Source organism: Corvus moneduloides, chromosome 20 (assembly GCF_009650955.1).
Source record: "Corvus moneduloides isolate bCorMon1 chromosome 20, bCorMon1.pri, whole genome shotgun sequence".
Lineage (NCBI taxonomy): Eukaryota > Metazoa > Chordata > Aves > Passeriformes > Corvidae > Corvus > Corvus moneduloides.
The window spans coordinates 3063257-3082437 of record NC_045495.1 but is presented as its reverse complement, the minus strand read 5'-3'; the positions used below and the strand labels follow the sequence as shown (position 1 = coordinate 3082437).

At 47.9% G+C, this 19181-nt stretch overlaps 1 protein-coding gene across 2 annotated transcripts in view; it reads left to right on the top strand.

The window, feature by feature from the left end:
- Positions 1-19181, top strand: part of VPS53 (VPS53 subunit of GARP complex) — a 61476-nt gene extending 42295 nt beyond the window's left edge. For both annotated transcript variants that reach the window (XM_032129897.1, XM_032129898.1), the window contains 6 exons: positions 1276-1354; positions 6303-6451; positions 11218-11287; positions 13533-13670; positions 16226-16330; positions 16649-19181. In XM_032129897.1, coding sequence (XP_031985788.1) covers positions 1276-1354; positions 6303-6451; positions 11218-11287; positions 13533-13670; positions 16226-16330; positions 16649-16819 — 712 coding nt within the window. In that variant the 3' untranslated portion in view covers positions 16820-19181. The remainder of the gene's footprint in view (positions 1-1275; positions 1355-6302; positions 6452-11217; positions 11288-13532; positions 13671-16225; positions 16331-16648) is intronic.

Genomic DNA, 19181 nt, shown 5'->3' with positions numbered 1-19181 from the left:
CATCTCCCATGCTAATTTTTCCAACTAATTTTGGATGAGTTTGCCTTTACAAACAAATTAATTGCTTTGAAGGAAGTCTTTTGCTTTGCATCCTGTTCCAGACTTTATGTGCTGGAACTGTAGGAAAGGGAACAGGACACCTTTCTGGGTCGTGGTGAAGAACAAAACTCAGGTCAGAATTAAGTGTGGGTGACACCATATCTTGGTAAGGAGGTGGACACTTAAAAAAATTTTGAACAGTGAACCCCAGAGTAGCATCCAGAACCTCACAAAGAGAATGAGGTGGAGGAAAGATGGTTTGAGGAACAGATTTCTCACAGTCCTGTGATTCTCATCTGTGCTACCGTCATGAGAAAGAGCAAAAGTAAAATCCACTTCTCACAAATATAATCCTGGGGTTGTAAACACATGTCTGTGGCAGATTTAAAGTTGACACAGTTTTTAAAAACTGTGCTTAGGGAAACAGAATCAGTTATTGCTTCTAGCAGAAGCTGTCTGCAGTGGGAGTGCTGGTTCTGTGCCCCTGAGGGGGGCCGGAGCTGCTGCAGGCTGAGTTTCTCGGCTGTTGTTTTAGGATCAGTTGCACCTTTATGCACACCATAATATGGTGGCCTTAAATATGGCTCTAAGCAGTATTGTGCTGTTAAAAAGAAACCAAAAAAACTAAAGGGGGTGGGAGGGAAATGTGTTTGACTAATGTGTCCTTTAGTCTGGTATATGTCTCAGGAACTCAAACAATGGATGGCGGCAATCCTAGACATGGTGTAAATAAGACATCTGCCTTCATCTTCACACATGGGAGAGACAGAACTCAAGCAGATGTCATTTTTAAAATCCCCTCTACAAGTTCCTGTGAGCAGTAGAATATTGACTCAATAAATGGAGGGATGATAAAATGTTGGTGTTACACAGACTGGATTGAATTTGAAGCTGAATCCCAGTCTGGGCTTGATACTTGGGGATTTCTCCTCTTTATCTGCCACCTTTGATCCCCAGCCCCTGATTTGTGTTAAACCAGAGAAAGGTCAACTGCAAAAACATCCTCTCTGCACTGAAGCCCATTGTGCAGCTCCCTGCAGAATTTCCCAGCCTCTCCTCAGTCCAAGTTGTAGCCATGTGCATTCACATCCTACTGCTACTGTCAGCCAGTAGAGGATTTTCCTCCTCTCACAGTCAAATGCTCCAGTTCTGGCACTCTGTTACTCAGTGTGGTTCTAAAACTCATGCTTGATTCTTTCTCTTTTTTTTTTTTTTTTTTTATCCCTTTTTTTGCAGTGTGATCTCCAACAGCATCCAGCTGTTAGTGCAGGACCTGGATGCAGCCTGTGACCCTGCCCTGACTGCTATGAGCAAGGTAGGGGTGGATTTGCAGGAAGAGGTCACCTTAAGATCCATGTGGAGTTCTTGTGTGCTTTGATTGCTTGATTTCACTACTGATATATTCTTTTACTCTGATTTTTTCTTTCTTACTTTTTAGATCAGCAGTTGCTGTATTTATAAATACATCCCTCACTCCAAGCCCTCTTATTATTCAGATTAGAGCTTTCAGGCTTTTTGCAGCACATTAAAACCTACAGACAATGAAATACATTCAGTAAGTACCCAAGGCTTTCTCTTTCCACTCCCAATGCCAGTGAGAGCATTTAAAATTGGGAAAACTTTGGTTAGTGTGAAATTTCAAATACACCTTCATGTTTGCTCTCCCCTTTGTCTTCTTTGGCAGGGAGTTTTACCAGCCTGCTTGTTTGGGGCTCTTAAATGGAGGTACTCAAATGGAGGTGATGTGGAATTGAGATTGAGCCTTATTGCTTCTGTGATCCTCTCAAGGACATATGGAGCCATTCCTGGAGAGGCCCCTATGGCTGGAGCTTAAGGATTTTGTTGCAGTTACACTGCTGGCTTTTATATGTTTGAAATACAGAGCTGTGTTTTCTTGCCAAAGTATTGTGAAAACCCAGACTGCTTTAGACAGAGGTGAAGACAACAAAAGTGGATTGAACTATTTTTTTTTTAATTAGAAATATTAAACATAGAGCTCCATTTTTGTAGGATCAACACACTGTCTCGCTGCCATGAATTTTAATAGCTTTCTGCTTTATGATGTATTCCAGCTGTAACCAGCCCCGCCACCCCCAGCTAATATTTGAAGTGGAATGCAGCTGGTAATAGAGCTTGTACAGGTTCCAAATGGAAAGAGGATTTTTTTGCCCAGTAAAATAACACCACTAGGAAGGGCTCGGCACTTCAGGTGTTGTCTGTGTGCTGTGGCAGTCTCTCAGATCTCCTGAACCTACAGATTACAGTAATATTTGAATCACTTAGCTCTGGCTGTTTATACCCAAGTAAACCACAACCTTGAGAAAGCAGCAGCTGGTAGGCCATTTATTTTTGTCTTTGGAACACTGGTAAAATGCAGCACATGTGATGGGACTGATGATATATAAACAAGTTTAAGTGTTATGAAATTAGCTAAATAAATACTTGTCACTTGTGCACACACTCCACTATTTGCATCAGACAGAGTCGCTTTTATGTGATTTTTATTAGACCTGGATTTGGTGCAAGAGGGTTTTTTCCTTCACCCTTCCTCCTCTTCCCTTTCCTTCAGGGCTGGATTATTACTCTGACACTTGAATAAGAAATGCATGTAATTATTTAAACACAGAGTTAGTATTTGGAAATGTAAAAGTTCAGCCTATATTAAAGGAATAAAGATTATGTGGCTGATCCATTCCAATTCTGCCCTCTCAAGACCCATACTCCATTAGGGCTTTTCTTTTGTTTAGCTTCTTTTCATTTACTTCACTCAGGTGTCCTCCAGGATTGAACATTCCCAGTCCTTTGTTAGAGTCTGTCTTTGGGTATTTTTTTTTTTTCTTTGCAAAAATGTTCAGGAACTATAGAGGTAAATTATGAAATGCTTAAACCTCTCAATCCACTTTGGCTGCAGGCCACGTTGAGAGATTTAACACAGAAAACAGCATAAGGAATATTGCTTTCAGCTGGGAATGCTGCTTGGTTTCCATGATTCTTTACTTTGTGTGTTCTGACAGAAATGGTAAATGCTGAGAAGGCCCCATATTACAAAATTTGTAGGTGATAATCCTTACTCAGACTTTACAGCAGGTGTAGAATGATTAAACGTGGCTGTAGGATGGGGGGCTGGGATGTGGGTGGGAGGAGAATTCACCTTAAACCCCCTGTTGTGATATTCTGGATAACAAAGAGCTGTTAATGTGTTTGTACTGATCTGTAGCAGGCACTTCCATTGCCTGGTGTGCTTCCTTTTTAATCGCTGGGATGAGGGAACTGCTAATCTGCACGGGCTATTTTTGCCCCAATTAAGTTTATGGATTGCACCGGGTAAGGCTTGATTTACTTGCTGAATTAAGCATCAATTTATGTGTAAAACTGTGCCTGTAAGTGGGGCTGGGGGACGTTTTAGTGCCTCACATCGATCTCTTGCTGGCTTTTTACATTTTCCTAAAACCTTTTGGCACAGCTGCAGTTCCCAGTGTCCTCACAGCAGAGTGGACAACAGCGAGCGCCTCAACGCAGGGCTTTAATCATTTCTCCACTCCACACAGGGAAAACCCTGAGAGCGGAGCAATCAGAGCTGCCAGCTGCTAATTAAAAGCCCCCAGGAGAGCTTTTCAGCCCTGGAACACTGTGCAGAGTGTGACAGTGCAGAGCCCAGCTCGTGTCCCCAGACACGGGGCCAGCGGCGCTATCTGCTCCCGGCAGCTCCTGCCGCTTCCCGCTCCCCTCCCGCCCCTTCCTGCAGGAGCAGCACGAGGTCAAGGCAGCAGGTGCCCAGTCTGGAGCCTGCAAGGAGAAGCTGACAGTGGGATGCTGCTGGGAACAGGGAGGATCGGAGATTCATTCATCCTCTGCTCGGTCATGAGGCAGCCCCTTTGCTGGAGACCCAGGGCTGGACACACAGGAGGGACTTGGTGGCTCTTTGGGGACACAGGAACACTCTGGAGCCCCTGCCATTCCCAAGAGGCAGCACAGCTCTTGTGAAGTGCCAAACCAGCCCGGTTTTGCTCAGGGTTTCTCTTTCCTCCTGCCTGTTTTAACCTAAACACGCTGTGTTTTGTTGTGAGAACCAGAAGGCAGCACCAGGTCTCCCAACCCTTGCAGACACCCCGTGTCCTCCCAGCCTGCAGGTGCCTTTGGGCTTCTCCCTTTCAGTGAAATCTCACTGCTCTTGTTCCTTGGACTCATTTCCAGCTTGTGTATGTAAACTATGTGGATATCCCAAGAAAAGCATAGGACAAGGGGAAAAAGAGGAATAAATTAAAAAAGACAGGAACAAAGCTTTACCAGCAGAGTTGGGCTCATATTTCTTTTGATGACTTCTCAGTATGTGTGCTATTCCTTTCTCTGCAGCTACTGGGTGTTTTTTTCGGGTGAAACACACCCACATCAACACACACACAAACACACACACACAAAAGGGCTATTTTTACTGTTCATGCTTTAAAGGTTTGGTTGTAAAGTATTGCTTTTGGAATGATGACCAACAAAATGAAAGAGCTACTGTTTCATTATTGGTGCAATAATTCAGCTCAGCAGTCCCTTCCCACTTTCTGGCCGCTCCCACTCCGTGGGGATGGTGTGTTTGTTGGGTGAGGATTGCTCTGTCAAGAAGGGAATGTGTGAATCCAGCAGGGAGAAAGGCACAGAGTATTTTGTTTGGATAAGACCAGCACCATGAAGAGTAGAAAAGCAGGTGACCAGTAGCAAGACTTGAGGGAACAGCTGGAGCTGTGTCAGGGGAGAGTTAGGTTGGATGTCAGGAAAAGGTTCTTCCCCAGAGGGTGCTGGGCACTGCCCAGGCTCCCCAGGGAATGGTCACAGCCCCAAGGCTGCCAGAGCTCCAGGAAAGTTTGGACAATGCTCTCAGGGATGCACAGGGTGGGATTGCTGTGCAGGGCTGGGAGTAGGACTTGATGCTCCTTGTGTGTCCCTTCCAACTCAGGATATTCTGTGACTCTGTGAAAACCTGTGGAGCAGGTGATGAGAGAGGGATCCCTTCCAGCCACCCAGCTGATGTGAGAGCAGCAGGCTGGGGATTGGTTTGTTTGGTTTAAATAAAGACAGCTTTAGTGGGACATGTGTAGACTCAGACACTGTGGTTTTGCAAAGAATTTGGCTTCTCTTTCCCACTAAGTCACTTAGGCTGCGTGTTGTTTGGATGGAATTGAGTCAGCTGAGTTGCAGGGGGCAAAGTAGCCATATTAAATTAAATTAAAACCAGAAATAAAAAACTTTACATGCAAAATCCAGAAATGGAGAAAACAAGTTTGAGGACAAACAGCCCCTCAAAGGAAAAAGCTCATCTTCCATATGTGCCCAGTTTCCTCTCCTGATTTCCTATGAGTTTTCCTCCTGTCTCATCTCCAGCATGAGGAACAGATATCCAAAGAGTTATTGGGAGAACACTGCAGAGTTCTGAGCAGCAGCAGAACTGAGAGTGCTTTTCTGGGTGCTTGTGTTCCTCCGTGAGACTCTGGTAGATACATAAGGCCAGACCAGACCCAATCACCTCTTTTTTGGTTTTTCCACTTGACTTACACTGGGAGTGCCCTGTGTACTGAAAACAAGGCTCAGAGAAAGTCAAGGGAGGCACACATCTGGCTCACAGGGGCTGTTCTCTTGCAGTTCTGCTGAGAATACATGAGAACAAAATGGGAGGTTGAGTAACTCTTCTTGTTATGTACTTTTTACATGCATTTGGAAGAGCTGGACTTGGGCATCCTGGCTTGTACACCAGCAGTGTTTTCAGTGAGCTACACTGGTGTAGAGTGCTTTGGACTTTAAGACTTTCTACCTCTTCCATCTATCTGTCATCAGTCTCACCAGTATTAAAGTCTTGGCTGCTCTACAGGAATCCAGACTTTGCAAGCTTGCAGATATTTTCTCAAATGCCTGTAATCAGGATTTATATGGGTACTTCATCCCAGAAAACTGGAAACAGTTAAATGTTGAAGCAGCCTGGTGTGCTCCAAAGGCTTTTTTTAATCCTAATGGTCCCTGTTTGTGTGGGTCACTGGTCACAGTCTCTGCTCTGGTGCAAAAGGGGGCTGCTCTGGGTTTTCTTTGTGTCCTCTTGTGGAAGGGTTTTGCCCAACCACTTTAATGATGAAGAACTTGACCTTGGTGGTGAATTGCAGAGATAGTCTCTAAATGATTCCTCAGAGATCCCCTGGCAGGAAGTTTGTACTGTTTCCCTTACCTATTGCTTGAATCTTAATGAATTAAGCAGTCATTTTTGGTTGTTTTTTCCCTTTGTGCAGATGCAGTGGCAGAACGTGGAACACGTCGGTGACCAGAGTCCTTATGTCACCTCAGTGATCCTCCACATTAAACAGAATGTGCCCATCATCCGTGACAACCTGGCCTCCACGAGGAAGTATTTCACTCAGTTCTGCATAAAATTTGCAAAGTAAGTTACCAACATACACAGTTTATCCAGGTCATCCCATAAAACAGTGTGATGATCACTGGGTGTTGTTTGCCAAGTGCAGAAGGTTTTGGGTTGGGCATCTTTAAAAGACTGACTATCTGACTTTAGACACGATTCTTGCTGTGGGAAAACCTACTTTTCTTCTATGGGGCTTCCAGGTACTGAGAAATTTGCTTCAAAATAACATTAACAATAAGCACTGTAAGGAGGGCATGTGTGAGGAGTATGTTCTACCTTCACAGCCTAAAAGCTGCTTTTCTGTGCAAAAATAGCTCAGTCAGGAGGGAAAATTCACATTCAGATGTTGGGAGATATTAAAGCATCTTCCTGGCAAGTCACTTAAAGTTGAGCAGCATGAAAGAAGTGGCAGGTGAGACAGAAATACCCCTTGCTGCTGGATTCAGGGTGGACTTTCGCCTCTGTGTCTGAAACAAAAATTCACTTCTTTGGGAAGATACTTTGAGCTCTTCCCTGCTTGCCTGTGGCCAGCTGAGCTCCACATGGCAATGCCCCAAGAAAAGCCCTCAGGAGGGCTGTGCCAGTTGTAGCTGCTGCTTTTGGTGTCGCATGTGACCGTGCTGGTGGACTTGTGAGCAGTGGCGTGCGTGTCATGTGTCGCTCTAAAATACCTTAACGTTTCATTCATCTCTGATAAGGTAATCAGCCTGAAATAAGTGGCCTGGCAGGGACTGTGTGGGTTGGAGACTGGAGCTGCAGCTCCTGCCTCAGCAGGGTGGGATGCAGGAGCTATCCTAGGAACTGGGAGCTTTCACAGCAGGGAGGCTGGCCTGAGAGTTTCATCTCCTTCTCTGTCTCAGGGTGGTCATGAGTTTGAATTAAGGAGCAGTTACTGATAAATCATGTGATGATGTTGCCCATAATCATTGTTTGAAACGCTGTCTCAGTGAGAATTCATTGCATGAAAACCTTCTGTGTGGTTACACTTGAATTTTATGTGATAAATAAAACCCCCCATTTATTCAGCTGTTCACAGCACACTCTTAATACCTCAGCTTAGTTGCCTCCCTTTTAACTTCATTGCCAGGCACATACCAAGTAAACTCCACATGAAACAGCTCTCAGATATGAGTGAAGTTCTCATCTGAGTGTCCTCATCCCTGAGCACAGAAGCCACTGCTGTTCTCCAAAAACTTTTAAGACAACTGCAGCTCTGATCTGCAGCACATTAAAATTAAGACACAGTCCTGAACTCACTGTGCCATGGATCAGGCGTAGAAGGGGAAAATGGGTTCCTAAAGACTGATTTTGCTGGGTCTGTACAACTTGGTGTTAAGGAGAACCAGCCCAGTGGTAAGGGAGCACCAATCTCCTTAAAATGCATTTCAATGCGTACAAATATTTGTATTTTTGAAACTCTGAATTCTTATGGAGTATGCTGGCTGGGCCAATATAAATACCTGGCCTTTTGTGTGCCCCACAATGCTGAAAATCCTTTTAACAGTCCTTGTGCTTCTCCACATGTTAATGCCTGTGTCTTTGTGAGCTGCCACTTCTCAGCTCTAATGGGTTGTATAAAGCACGAGTGTTGAGTTACAGGACCACAGGGGAGAAGGCAGCTAAAGTCACTAAATTTAAAACAGCGGGATCTGAGCCAAGTCTGGAGAGAAGAAAAATGGCCATCAGAAATTGCATCAATCCTCTAACCTAATTTGTCATTTTTGCTTTGTTTTGACCGATGTGTGAGCGGCGCTCTCTGGGGACGGCGGGTTGCCGTCGGCTTTCCGGGAGGCACTGGCAAGCAGGGTGGGGGGCTCAGCTCTCTCTGCACCTTATCCTTTGAAATCAAACCCTATGGCAGCAAAGCCGTGGCTGCTATGCTGGGATGTGTTTGGGAAGTCTGTGACCTGACCTCAATGAGGAAGAGATTAGGACTGAGAGACAGGAAAAACAAACAGTTCTCCCCCTCGCTGGGGAAGCGGCTCCTCCGTTACCAGCAGCCAAGTGTGGTGGGTGCTGTGTCCTTCCAGGTGCTGCAGCTAAAAAGTGAGAGGAGTTTGGTGGGAAGAAGGTTGTGATATGGAGGCTCCTGGAGGTTTCAGGGCTGAGCTCAGCCTGGGCAAGGGCTGGTCACCACCTTGGTAGAGCAAAACCCTCCCTGGCTGCAATGACTCAGCGACACCAGAACCTTTGAGGGATGCTCAGCCCATCAGACAGACAGACAGACTGTGGTTGCATGTCTGTCTGTGCCTCCTTCAGCAAGGCATTGTGTCTGATGCATCATCAGTGCAGGGGATTAGGGGAAGGCTTTGGCAGAGCCGCTCCCGTTGGATGGGAGCCTCTCAGATGCTGTGGTTTCTGTGCTTTAGGTTCCTCATCTGCCTTGCACTGCTTTATTATTACACTGGGGACTTCTCTGCTTCTAGGGAGGGTTTCCTGGGTTCAGTTTTATAGCTGAAGCTGTAAATGAATTCTGGCATCCAATCTAGCTGGGATTGTGCAGGGAGTAAAGGCATTCAGAGCACAGAGCCTCGTGCAGAGCACTACCCCTGAACATGCACGTATTATTCACATCAGGATTGCCTGCTGTACTCTGAGACTATCAGGCATCGAGTCCAGCCTAGGCAAGAGGCTCCAGTGCATTTTTCTGTTAAGTGCAACTGCTCTTGATGGTCTCTGCTAGTCCAAAAAAAGAAAAAACAAGGGGAAAAAGATTCCAGAGCAGCCCTTGGCTCTTACAGTTTGTCTTGTCTGTCTTGCTGGAGTTGGGAAGCTGTTTCCAATAAGGCAGCATGAAATAAGAGGCATGTGGGGATGGAAGGTCGCTTTACCCCTCTGCACTGATGGTGGGTGGCCATCCAAAGGGGCCTGGGAATTGTTTCATGCGAGGCAGAATGCTGTCTATGGGAGATTGTGTGCTTATATAGAAAAGAAGATTAAAACCAACAGGGAAAGGGGAGCCTTGGGCTGCCAGTCTGCCACCCTGCAGAAGGAAAGGCTCACCCTGTTTCTCATACACAACATGAGCTTTAGCTCCATGCCTGACCTTGCAGAGGGAGGGACAATTGGATCTACCTACACTATCAAAGGCACAATTAATTTCTTGCACTGTTCTGCCAGCAGCGAGCTGCTGCATCCAGACCTGCTGCCAATTCATCATTTTGTAGGATCACCTAAGCTCCAGCTGTGCTCATCACTCTCTAATTGCCCTCTGGGAATTAGTTACAGACCTGAAAAATGGACTTTAAAAACAGATAGGTTAAATCTGCACTGTAATGCTTTTGTGCAAGAGGAGACAGGACTTGTTTTCCTCCTCCTCCTCCTCTTCCTGTTTCGTTGCCAAGGTTGTTTCTCTGGTGGCCAAATTCAAAGCTGCTTGGGGCAGCCCAGTAGCTGGTTCTCAACAGTAGTTTGAAATTGTTCTCCTTGACAGCTCTCCAGGATAAAATGATTCACTGAGAGAGGTAGTGACTGTGTCTGAGGGAAGGGAAGGAACCTTTGCTTGCAAGGGCTCTTCCTTGAACCATTCCTTTGGGTTTGCTCAGCAGCTTGGCACACTGCGTGCCTGAGCTACACTTTTGTCATTCTTCCTTGAGAAAGGATGAGAAATAAATGTCCTGGCTTGGAAAACAGGTGGCAGGACAAACAAGATGCTGTCCGTGCTCCTTGTGTTGTGGGGAGGAAACAAATAGCTTAACAGATGTAAGGGGGGAACCACGCTGAATTTAGATCATCATCATCAACAGCCTTGGCCCAAAGGACAGAAACTCACTTAGGACAGAGCCATTAAAATCTAAGACCTGCCACCAGGTCATGGACAAGTCCTGGAAATGTGAGCCCTGCAGGCATTCAGCCAAAGGAGGACACGTGAAAGAAGCAGAGTACATTAAAAACAAGGCAGCAAGAGGAAGACTTGTTCAAGTGGTGTGGTCCTGACAGAGTTTGTTGCTCATGCAGCTCCTGAGCTTTCCTGGTGCTACTCCTTGGTGGAGTGGTTGGGCAGGAGCTTGTCCTGCAAGTGCCCAGCCAGTGCTTTTGCTGGGAGGGAGCATCTGCTTCTCCACTGAGGAGTGGAACTGCCTCAAAGCCTCAAATCAAGAGGCAAAAAGCTGAAACTAAAGCTGATGCTCTGAAGTGGTGAATATTGGGCTTCCATTCTCACTAAGCTCTCCCTGGTTGGGCAGTCATTTTTCTGAGTCTGAAGTCCATGACAGTAAAATATGGTAATGGTGTTTTCCTTTTCACAAAACTTTTTCTTGTCTTGATTGTGTTGGCCAGGAGCTTTCTGGAAGGGTGCCTCTGTGTGAGTGTCCAGGGCCCAGCAGACCTCCAGCCTTGGCTGGACCTCAAGTTCAGTGTGTAATATGCATGTTATGGAATTACTTGTGTGCAGGAAAATGTAGGTTCTGGATACAGTCAAGATACTTCCACTCATGGACAGTGAGACTAATCCTGGTGTGTTGCTGGTTTTGTGATGCACAATAGTTTGTTTGCTGACCTTGTACTGTAATACTTCATATTACAGTATATAGCAATTTATTTACCTATTTACCTAGCTTCTCAATGAACTTTGAGATTAGGAGGGATTAAAGCAAAAGAACTGTGCCTAGTGGTTGGGGTCTTTTTTATTTAGTATATTTAATATGTCTGGAATCAGCTTGGGAAGCTGGCACTCGGGGTGTCTGTGGAAGCCATCCTGGTTTGGTTCTGCATGCCTTGTCCCCACAGAAGACTGTCTGACTGCAAATACTCTGATGTAATTGTGTCATTTTGTATCTCTCCTGCAGCTCCTTCATTCCCAAGTTCATTAACCATCTCTTCAAGTGCAAACCTATCAGCATGGTGGGTGCTGAGCAGGTAAGAAGAAGTAGGCGCGTTGGCTGTCATATTTGATGGCTTTTGGCTTCAAGAAATGGAGGCTGGGACCCTGCTGCTCCATGACGATGGGATTTGGAAGAGGCAGGGTTTTATCTGCACATCGAGCTTGTTAGCCCTGTGGGCTCATAAAAGTAAAAGGAAAAGCAAAAACAAAAGCAGGATCATCCCTAATGGGCCTGCCGTGAACTTCAAATGGGTGCCTTCAAAGCTGCTTGGGTTTTAGGCATCAAAGATGGTTCTGAGCAGGGTCTGCAAAATGAAACAGGAGTTTGACATCAAAACCTTCCTCGTCCTTAATGGAAAGCAAATGAGTGAAGCTCGGTGCCTGCTCGTCTTGTGTGATGAGCAATAACCTGCGAGTGATTAAAGGGAGTCTTTTTTAAATAAGCTTCTAAAGTGATTAACCAGCAGTGGGCTTGTGTCTAATGTTAAAAGGTTTTAGTATTCCTATATGGGAATAACAGGCCCAATTTGCTTCTCTAAAGCAGACTGGGAAGGTTTTTATTAGGCTGATTCCCAGTGAATACATCTCATTAGGAGTGGGACATACCTCCCTGGGGCCAGAGGTACAGAGGTCTCAGCAGCTGATCTCTCTCTCTGCACTGTGTAGAACCCCAGTTCCTTTAACATCTTTTGAACCCCCCTGGTCACCCACCACCATCTTTCCATGCCACTTTGTCCTCCCTGGTGCAAATGTTGCTGGGGAATACATTTTCCTGGCCTTTCTGGTCCTACACAAAGCTTTTCCTGCTGTTCACTAATAATTATGGAATATGGATACTGGGGTGGTATTTATGAAGGTGTTCAGTGCAGGGAACAAGACCTGTGGGGTTTTGCTTTCTGTGTTTTCTTCTCTGATTTAACAACTTTCCATCCCAGCGTGCTTTGGCAGTGAGTTAGCAACGCCAGGGACCTGGAATGTGTAAAGGTGAAGGGACAGAGCCTGCAAGAGCTGTGCCTGTGGGAAAGGCTGCAGGGTGTGCAGAACTCCTGTTAGCCATGAGAGAGTTTGTATGGGAAAGACGTGAATTCCCCAGCCATGGAAATGTCTTCCATCTCTGGGATCCCTGGTAGACACACAGGAATCCAGCTATGGCAGCCTGAGCTGTGGTCTCTAGCAGCCTGGGGTGCACAGAGCTGCTCATCTGTGCTGTGGTTTCCTGGCTCCCCAGGAGGAGATTGATGGCATTGGTTCTTCTCATGCAAGCCATGAGAATGCAGCTCCCAGCAAGGACACACTGCCACAGATAACGGGGTCCAGACTGCAGCCGGCCTGATCCGCCTCTCCTCCTCCTCCACAGCTCAGCCCTTTGTGTTCCTTTGAATTCCCACATGTGCTGAATCCAGTGTTCACATTGCTGTGGTCGCTGCTGGGGGTTCTGCAGTGCCCACAGTGTTGTGTGTCCCTCCAGAACGAGCTTCCACCAGTTCCCTTTTTGAGGAAATGCTCTGGGTGTGCCGACAGCCCAGCAGGCTTTCACACTCACTGCTCTCTAAATAAAACTGTGCTGCTCTTCCTCTAGTTTGATTTCAAATTTCTGTTCTTCACTGGTCTTGTGTCTTCAGACATCCTTTGTGCAATCAGAGGAGTGTGGTGTGCAGGATCATTTTGCCCTAAGGAGCCCTAACCCACAGCATTTTGTCATCAGACAGTGCTGCTCTGTCTGGGCTCAATTTCGTGGCTGTTGCTTATTTATTTGCTGGGGTAGTAACAAACAACAACCAGGCTGTGAGCAGTTCTCAGTGTAGCTGCACTGTGTGACAGTTTTTGAGGAAAGAAACCCCAATCAAGTGGTTGAGTAAAGGCAAAAAACCTGACACTGTGGGTGGCTGGGTGCAGGAGGAAGCGGGGTGTTGGTTCATTTGACCTCGGTACCTAAATCATGGTACAGCTCCAGGTAATCAAGATTGTTTCACTTTATCCTGTTGGGGGGAAGGACTGGAAATCTGTGCCTGATGTGCCAGATGTTGGGCTGCCATAAGTCATTTCCAGTCAGCAGAGCAGTGCTCTGTTAAAATCAACCACAATGCTGATGTGTAGCCACAGGTGATCATGTCTCCTGGAAGTGTCATTACATGGGTCAGTCCCTCCTGTTCCTGCAGTCCAATTACCAGGACTTTTCCCAGTGTGGGAAGTGTTAAACTTTTAAGAATGTTGGGTTACAGCAGCTGATGGATCTTGGTAGAAGGGGCCTGAGTAACAGAGTATGGTTAACTCTTGCAGCTGCTGCTGGACACTCATTCTCTGAAGATGGTTCTCCTGGATCTGCCCTCCATTGGGTCCCAAGTGGTGAGGAAGGCTCCTGCCAGCTACACAAAGATAGTGGTGAAAGGCATGACTCGGGCTGAAATGATCCTGAAGGTAACTCAAGACTTTTGATAACCTGCCAGCCAGACTGCTGGACTGGGAATCAGAGCGAGCGAATTCCAGGGGGCCCTTCCTTTGAATGCAGCAATCTGCAATTGCACATGAACGTTTGTGAGCCTGTCCGGGGGCTCTGCCAGCTGCTCTGCAGAACTGGCTCACTCCCCTTGGGTTTGCCCCCACTCTCTTCTAATACCACATTTAAGTTTTCACCCTCACTTTTCAAGACAACCACGGGCTCAAGTTCTGCTTGCTAGGAGAGTTGGGGCACCAGGTTCCCTCAGAAGCTTGTGAAAATCAGAGTTTGCATCCGTGAGTGTGTGCTGTGGGGCAAACCCCGGGGTTCAGGTTACTCCGGGCCCTTGTGCAGACTCCGTCACGCAGGGGAGCCAAGCCGTGCTTGAGTCACCTGTTTACTGTCTAGTGTAACAGCCAGTGCAAACATGTCTGGGTTACTGTACTCACCAGAGCCCTTTTTCATTTTCCAGACCTGGTGCCTGGAAAATGACCCAAAAGCAGTGTGTTGTCTTCATAAAAAGCAACAAGCAAAGCAATCTGCCCTTCCCAATTGGTGCTGGAGGGAGAAGTCAGGTTTGATCCCAGGAGAAGCTCTGGGAGCTGTACAGTTGTGCCCTCCCAGGTGATGGGATTGTCCCCTGCTTGCCAGCAATGCTGGGAAGGCATTCCTCTGAAGGAATTAGTGGGACCTGGGGTCAGGCAGGACAGGCAGCTGCCAGCCAGAGCCTCCTGTAAACCACAGCCAAGGCAAGGGAGGGGTGAGGAGCCCGAGCTGTCCCTCCTGGCCTGCTGCTCAGTGTGGCTTTGCTCCCATGCCCAGGGGAATGTCACAGCTGAGTTTGTGCTCTGCATTCAGGCATTAGTTCTCCAGCTCCTTGCTTTTGGAATAAGGTGACTGAGGTATAAGTGAATTGTAGTCTAAATTTTCTTAGAAATGACCTGAATAAAAATATCCTGCTTTGTGCTAATGGGAACGGGGAAGATTGGTGCCTGTTGCGTACAGAACAGGTCTTTCCTTGGAGCTTATGCGTGAATCAGAAGAGTAATGGAGTTCATTTTTCTGCCCTTAGCATCACGCTGGAGAGGAGAGCAGCACATGGAGTGCTGCAGGTCCCCAGGCTGTGCAGCAGCAGTGGCACTGCTGTGTCACCCAGCCCGTGCTGGCCCTGCTGCTGCACAAAGCACTTGTGGCCCCCAGCGAGGGCTCTGTGTCAGTGTAACTGGGAATCAAACAGCCCCAGGCTAATGGCACTGCCAGCTACAGGGTGTGTTCCCAGGCTTGTTCTGGGGCAGGTAATGCAGGAAGACAAACTTTGGGCCCTTGGACAGCACAAACAAACCCATTCAGCTGAGCCCCACGAAGCACAGATGGGAGCAGGGAGGAGGGCGCCGGGCCGTGCATGTCCCGCAGAGCTCTTCCCCTTCTCCTCTGGCTGTGCTGTCTGAAGCTCCAGCTTTTCATCTTGGCAGAAGATTTTTACAAGGGCTGTAAATTAAGGATTTATAAGTGTATACATGGCTATGATGTTTCATTGGTCTGAAGTGCAGGGAAAGAAAGAAATGTCTTGGTGACAGAATACAGTGTGGGGTGAGCTGGGTCAATGCAAACATATGGAAATGTTTTTGGAGACAGGGAAGAGTCTGGTCTGGTGCTGTTTCTGCCCATTTACACACACACATGTGCACTCTTCCCCAGAAAGATGGTTGGCTGCCCAGCATTATCAAAAGATGTGTTCTCTGTGGAGCTTGTTGCTTATGTAAGAAAAGCACATCAATAAGGGATCATCTTTCCAACTTTGAGGCTATTTTGATTTTTTTCCTGTGTTTTTACCATTGCTCCTGGGCAAATGGTGGTGGGGGGTTCCCATCCGTCATCCCAGTCTCTCCATAGGAGAGGAGGCCAAGAGGAGCTGCACCCCAAGGGCAGAGTGGCTGCATGTGGCACTGCTCACCCATCGGTGACATATCAGGAGAACTGCAGAGCAGAGAGCTCTGCCCCACGCTGTCCTGGGGACCAAGGGAGAGGCCACAGAGTGTTGTCATGTTCCCCTGTGACACACTGTGTGTCCAGCCTCCAGGCAGGAGGGAGCCAGAGGGACACGCAGCCAAAGTGAGGGTCTGGACTGTGTCCAGGCTCCCTGATCTCTGGGGACTCTGTGAGTGTCACCGCTGCCTCCAGCGCTGTCCCCTGAGCGACTCCCCAGCTTGTCTTCCCCATGCAACAAGATAAAATCTGGAGCTTTAACAATACACCAGTGCCTGCCAGCCCACAGGCCACAAAGTCCTGCTGCTCTTTGAAAAATGATGCAGAGCCCCTGAGCACCACTGCTGTGCTGAAAGAGACCCAGCTTCCTCCCTGCTCCTTAATCTGCTTCTCTTCACTCACCTTTACCTCTCTTATAAGCAGCCTCTTTCTGGTTCCTTAAGCATTTCATTTTAGGAGCCAGTCCTGCTGTCACTCCTGTGCCAGAGTTGACTGAGCACTGCCCTTCACTCCTGTTATTTGTGTGATCTCTTCTTCCTTGTCTTGGCAGGTGGTGATGGCTCCACATGAGCCCCCAGTTGTGTTTGTGGACAATTACATCAAGCTCCTCGCTGACTGCAGCACTGACACGTTCCAGAAGATCCTCGACATGAAGGTTAGAACCTGTCCAGGGCTTCTGCTCATCCCCTGATGCTGCTTTGGGATCGTTGGGGACTTTTATTTCAGTGTGAATTCAGAGGGGCTTGAGGGTGGGAGGAGCACTGTAAGGCAAATTCTGAAAGTAGAGTTGCTACTGAAGAAAAGATTTCCAGTTCATTCCACATCTTCATACCTGCTCTGCTCCTGGGGCTGAGCTCGGGGTCACCCAGAGGTCTTTGTGCAGCTCCTGGTGGGTGAACAGGAGGTCGAGGTTTGAGATGGGCTGTGCTGCAGCTGCTCCCAGATCAGTGACTCCTGTCCTTTGCTCCCTCAGGGCCTGAAGAGGAGTGAGCAGAGCAGCATGTTGGATCTCTTCCGCCTGCGCCTCCCCGCTCCTCCCCCCGGCGGGGACAGCACCAGCTCCCTCTCACTGAGCGCTCCCACGCCCGAGCAGGAATCCTCTCGGATACGGAAACTGGAGAAACTCATCAAAAAGAGACTCTGAGGGAGCAGAAGGAAACTCCGTGGCTTGGGACTGGTGGCAGTGAGGGGGAGCAGAGCTCGTCAGGCTTGTGATTTACAGTGTGCTGCTGAAACGCCCGTGTGCTGTCACTCCCGATCCCTGTGAGCTCTTAACCGTCGCGTACTGCGACGCTTTCAGACCGAGGAAGAATCTGACCAAGGTGTTTGCCCTTAGCTTAGCAGGAGCGAAACCCAGGACATTCCCAGGTCCACATGATGGAGAAAATAGAGGCATCTGGAAGCCAGCAGCTACAGAAACAATTTAGGTGGATTCAGAGACTGTCTGGCTGTGATATACTTGGTGTCGCAGCTTTTATCCGGGCTGAGCTCTTGCTGCAGCACTGAGGGTTTTGCCTGAGTTCTGTGTTACTGCTCACTCCCTGCTGCAGAGCTTTTCCTCTGATTCATTATTTATTGTGGGGTGGGGGGAACCAACCCCAAACCATCACCGCCACCAAAACCCCAACCCTTTAACAGCTGGGATCCAGGCATCTGCAGCTCCACTGAATCAGTGGGATGCCCAGGAGGGAACCCCAAGGCAGCCTTCTCCCCTGCTCCCAGGACAGGCATGCATAAAGCACCGTGAAACAGCAAGGCAAATCCTTTTGAGAACAGGAGGAAAGGGCTGCATTAATGCCTTCTGCACCTTGGCAAAGCTCCTGCCAACCAGCTGGCAGCCTCAGCCGCTGTCACAGCTTAAAGCCCACACAGGACATGTATGGAGCCCTCTCCAGCTGCTTGGTATTTCCCTGGCGTGTGCTGGGCTCGCCCGCTGTCCCCAGTGGGAGTTCCCATCCTTCCTGGCCAGCATCTCTCCCCGTCTCCACAAAGAGCCCTTCATGTAGCAAGTGTCAGACTGCTCCAGCCCCTCATTCTCACTCCAGCTGGCGTGTCCTGAGCAGGGACATGCCTCCTCAGCACCTCTGCTGACCTGCAAGGAGAAGTGCTGGAAATGTTGGCTCTATCAAGGAGCCAGAGCCCAGGACAGGAGGCTTACAGCAGCCTTAGGCTTCAAAACCCTTCCTCTCCTCCTCCTCCTCTGAGTTTCAGCTTGCAGCAGTGCAGAGGGGAGGAGAACCAGCAGTGAAATATTTTGGATAACCCAGGCCCCTCTTCCCATGGCCCAGCTCCTGGCTCCCAGCCACAGAGCCAGCATGGAGCAGGGTTGGGATCAGTGGATGCTTCCCCAAGGAGTCTTTGTGCAGGGAGGCCTCACCTTGTCATTAGCACTGCTGGATTTCTTCCCAAACTCCTCTGTACCCTTTCTGGGAGACTTGGAAGGCGTATGCCCAACCGTGAATGAAGCCCTCATGGGTGCAGGGCAGATCAACCAGTCGTGCCTGTGTTATTTGACTCAGCTTCACTTGCATGCCCAGGAAGGAGAAGTCCTGTACCAGTGTGGCAGGTGAGGAACAACCATGCTGTCAGATGCCTTCCTGGGAGGGTCATGCTCCCCACCAGGGCAAGTTTGGGCCTTAGGACTGTATTTATTTAGGGGCTGTACTCACAGGGATTGTAAAAATCACTGCTGCACATCAGGAAGGGGGAGTCAGACTCCAGGAACATGAGCTCCATCCACCCACTGGGATGGGGAGTGAAGAGCATCAACAACACCTGTGGGGAGGGACAGCAGTTTCTCATCACTCCAGTTTTACAAATCTGCTGTTGCCTCGTTTATTTCCTCTCCTGATTTCCCGTTGGGTGGCCAAAGAAGGAAGGGTTGAAAGCACATTGGGATTCTGAGTAGCCATTCCCCAAGGACAGATTACCTCAAGGTGCACGTGCAGGATGGCTCACGAGTTACCACACTGCAGAGCTGGAGGGAACATGGCTTTGCAGAGATTCATTATTCGCACGGGGGGATGAATTATTTATTTTAGATGAGTTTTTCTTTGCTTTGTGTAAGGCTAAGTCACTTACTAAATTATGAATAGCTGAAGATGATGTTGAAGTTATCATCATGTGTCTTTCCTAAAGGCTTTCCCCATTTCATTCTCTGCATTACATTCTGTAGATAAGAGGAAATAAAAGGAGAAATGAATTTTTAGTTTCAGCCTTTGAAGAACGCCACAGGGCTGGGGGTTTGGAGTTCCACTTTCAGAGAGCAAATTCACAGTTTTCTACTTTTGCTGTAAGAGTTTTGTGCCCTTGGCTCTTGGGTGTTTATTAGATTTGGCAGGTCTCTATTTGTGCATTAGCTCTTTGGAGTTTACAGCTTTGGGGAATAAAGGATGATTATGTGTTTTCTGTACTAAATGCCACTTTTTATGGTTTCAGGCCGGGGTGTAATTCTGCCTGTATGTGGGGTGTGACACTAAAATGAATTAAATGGTTACTGATGCTCA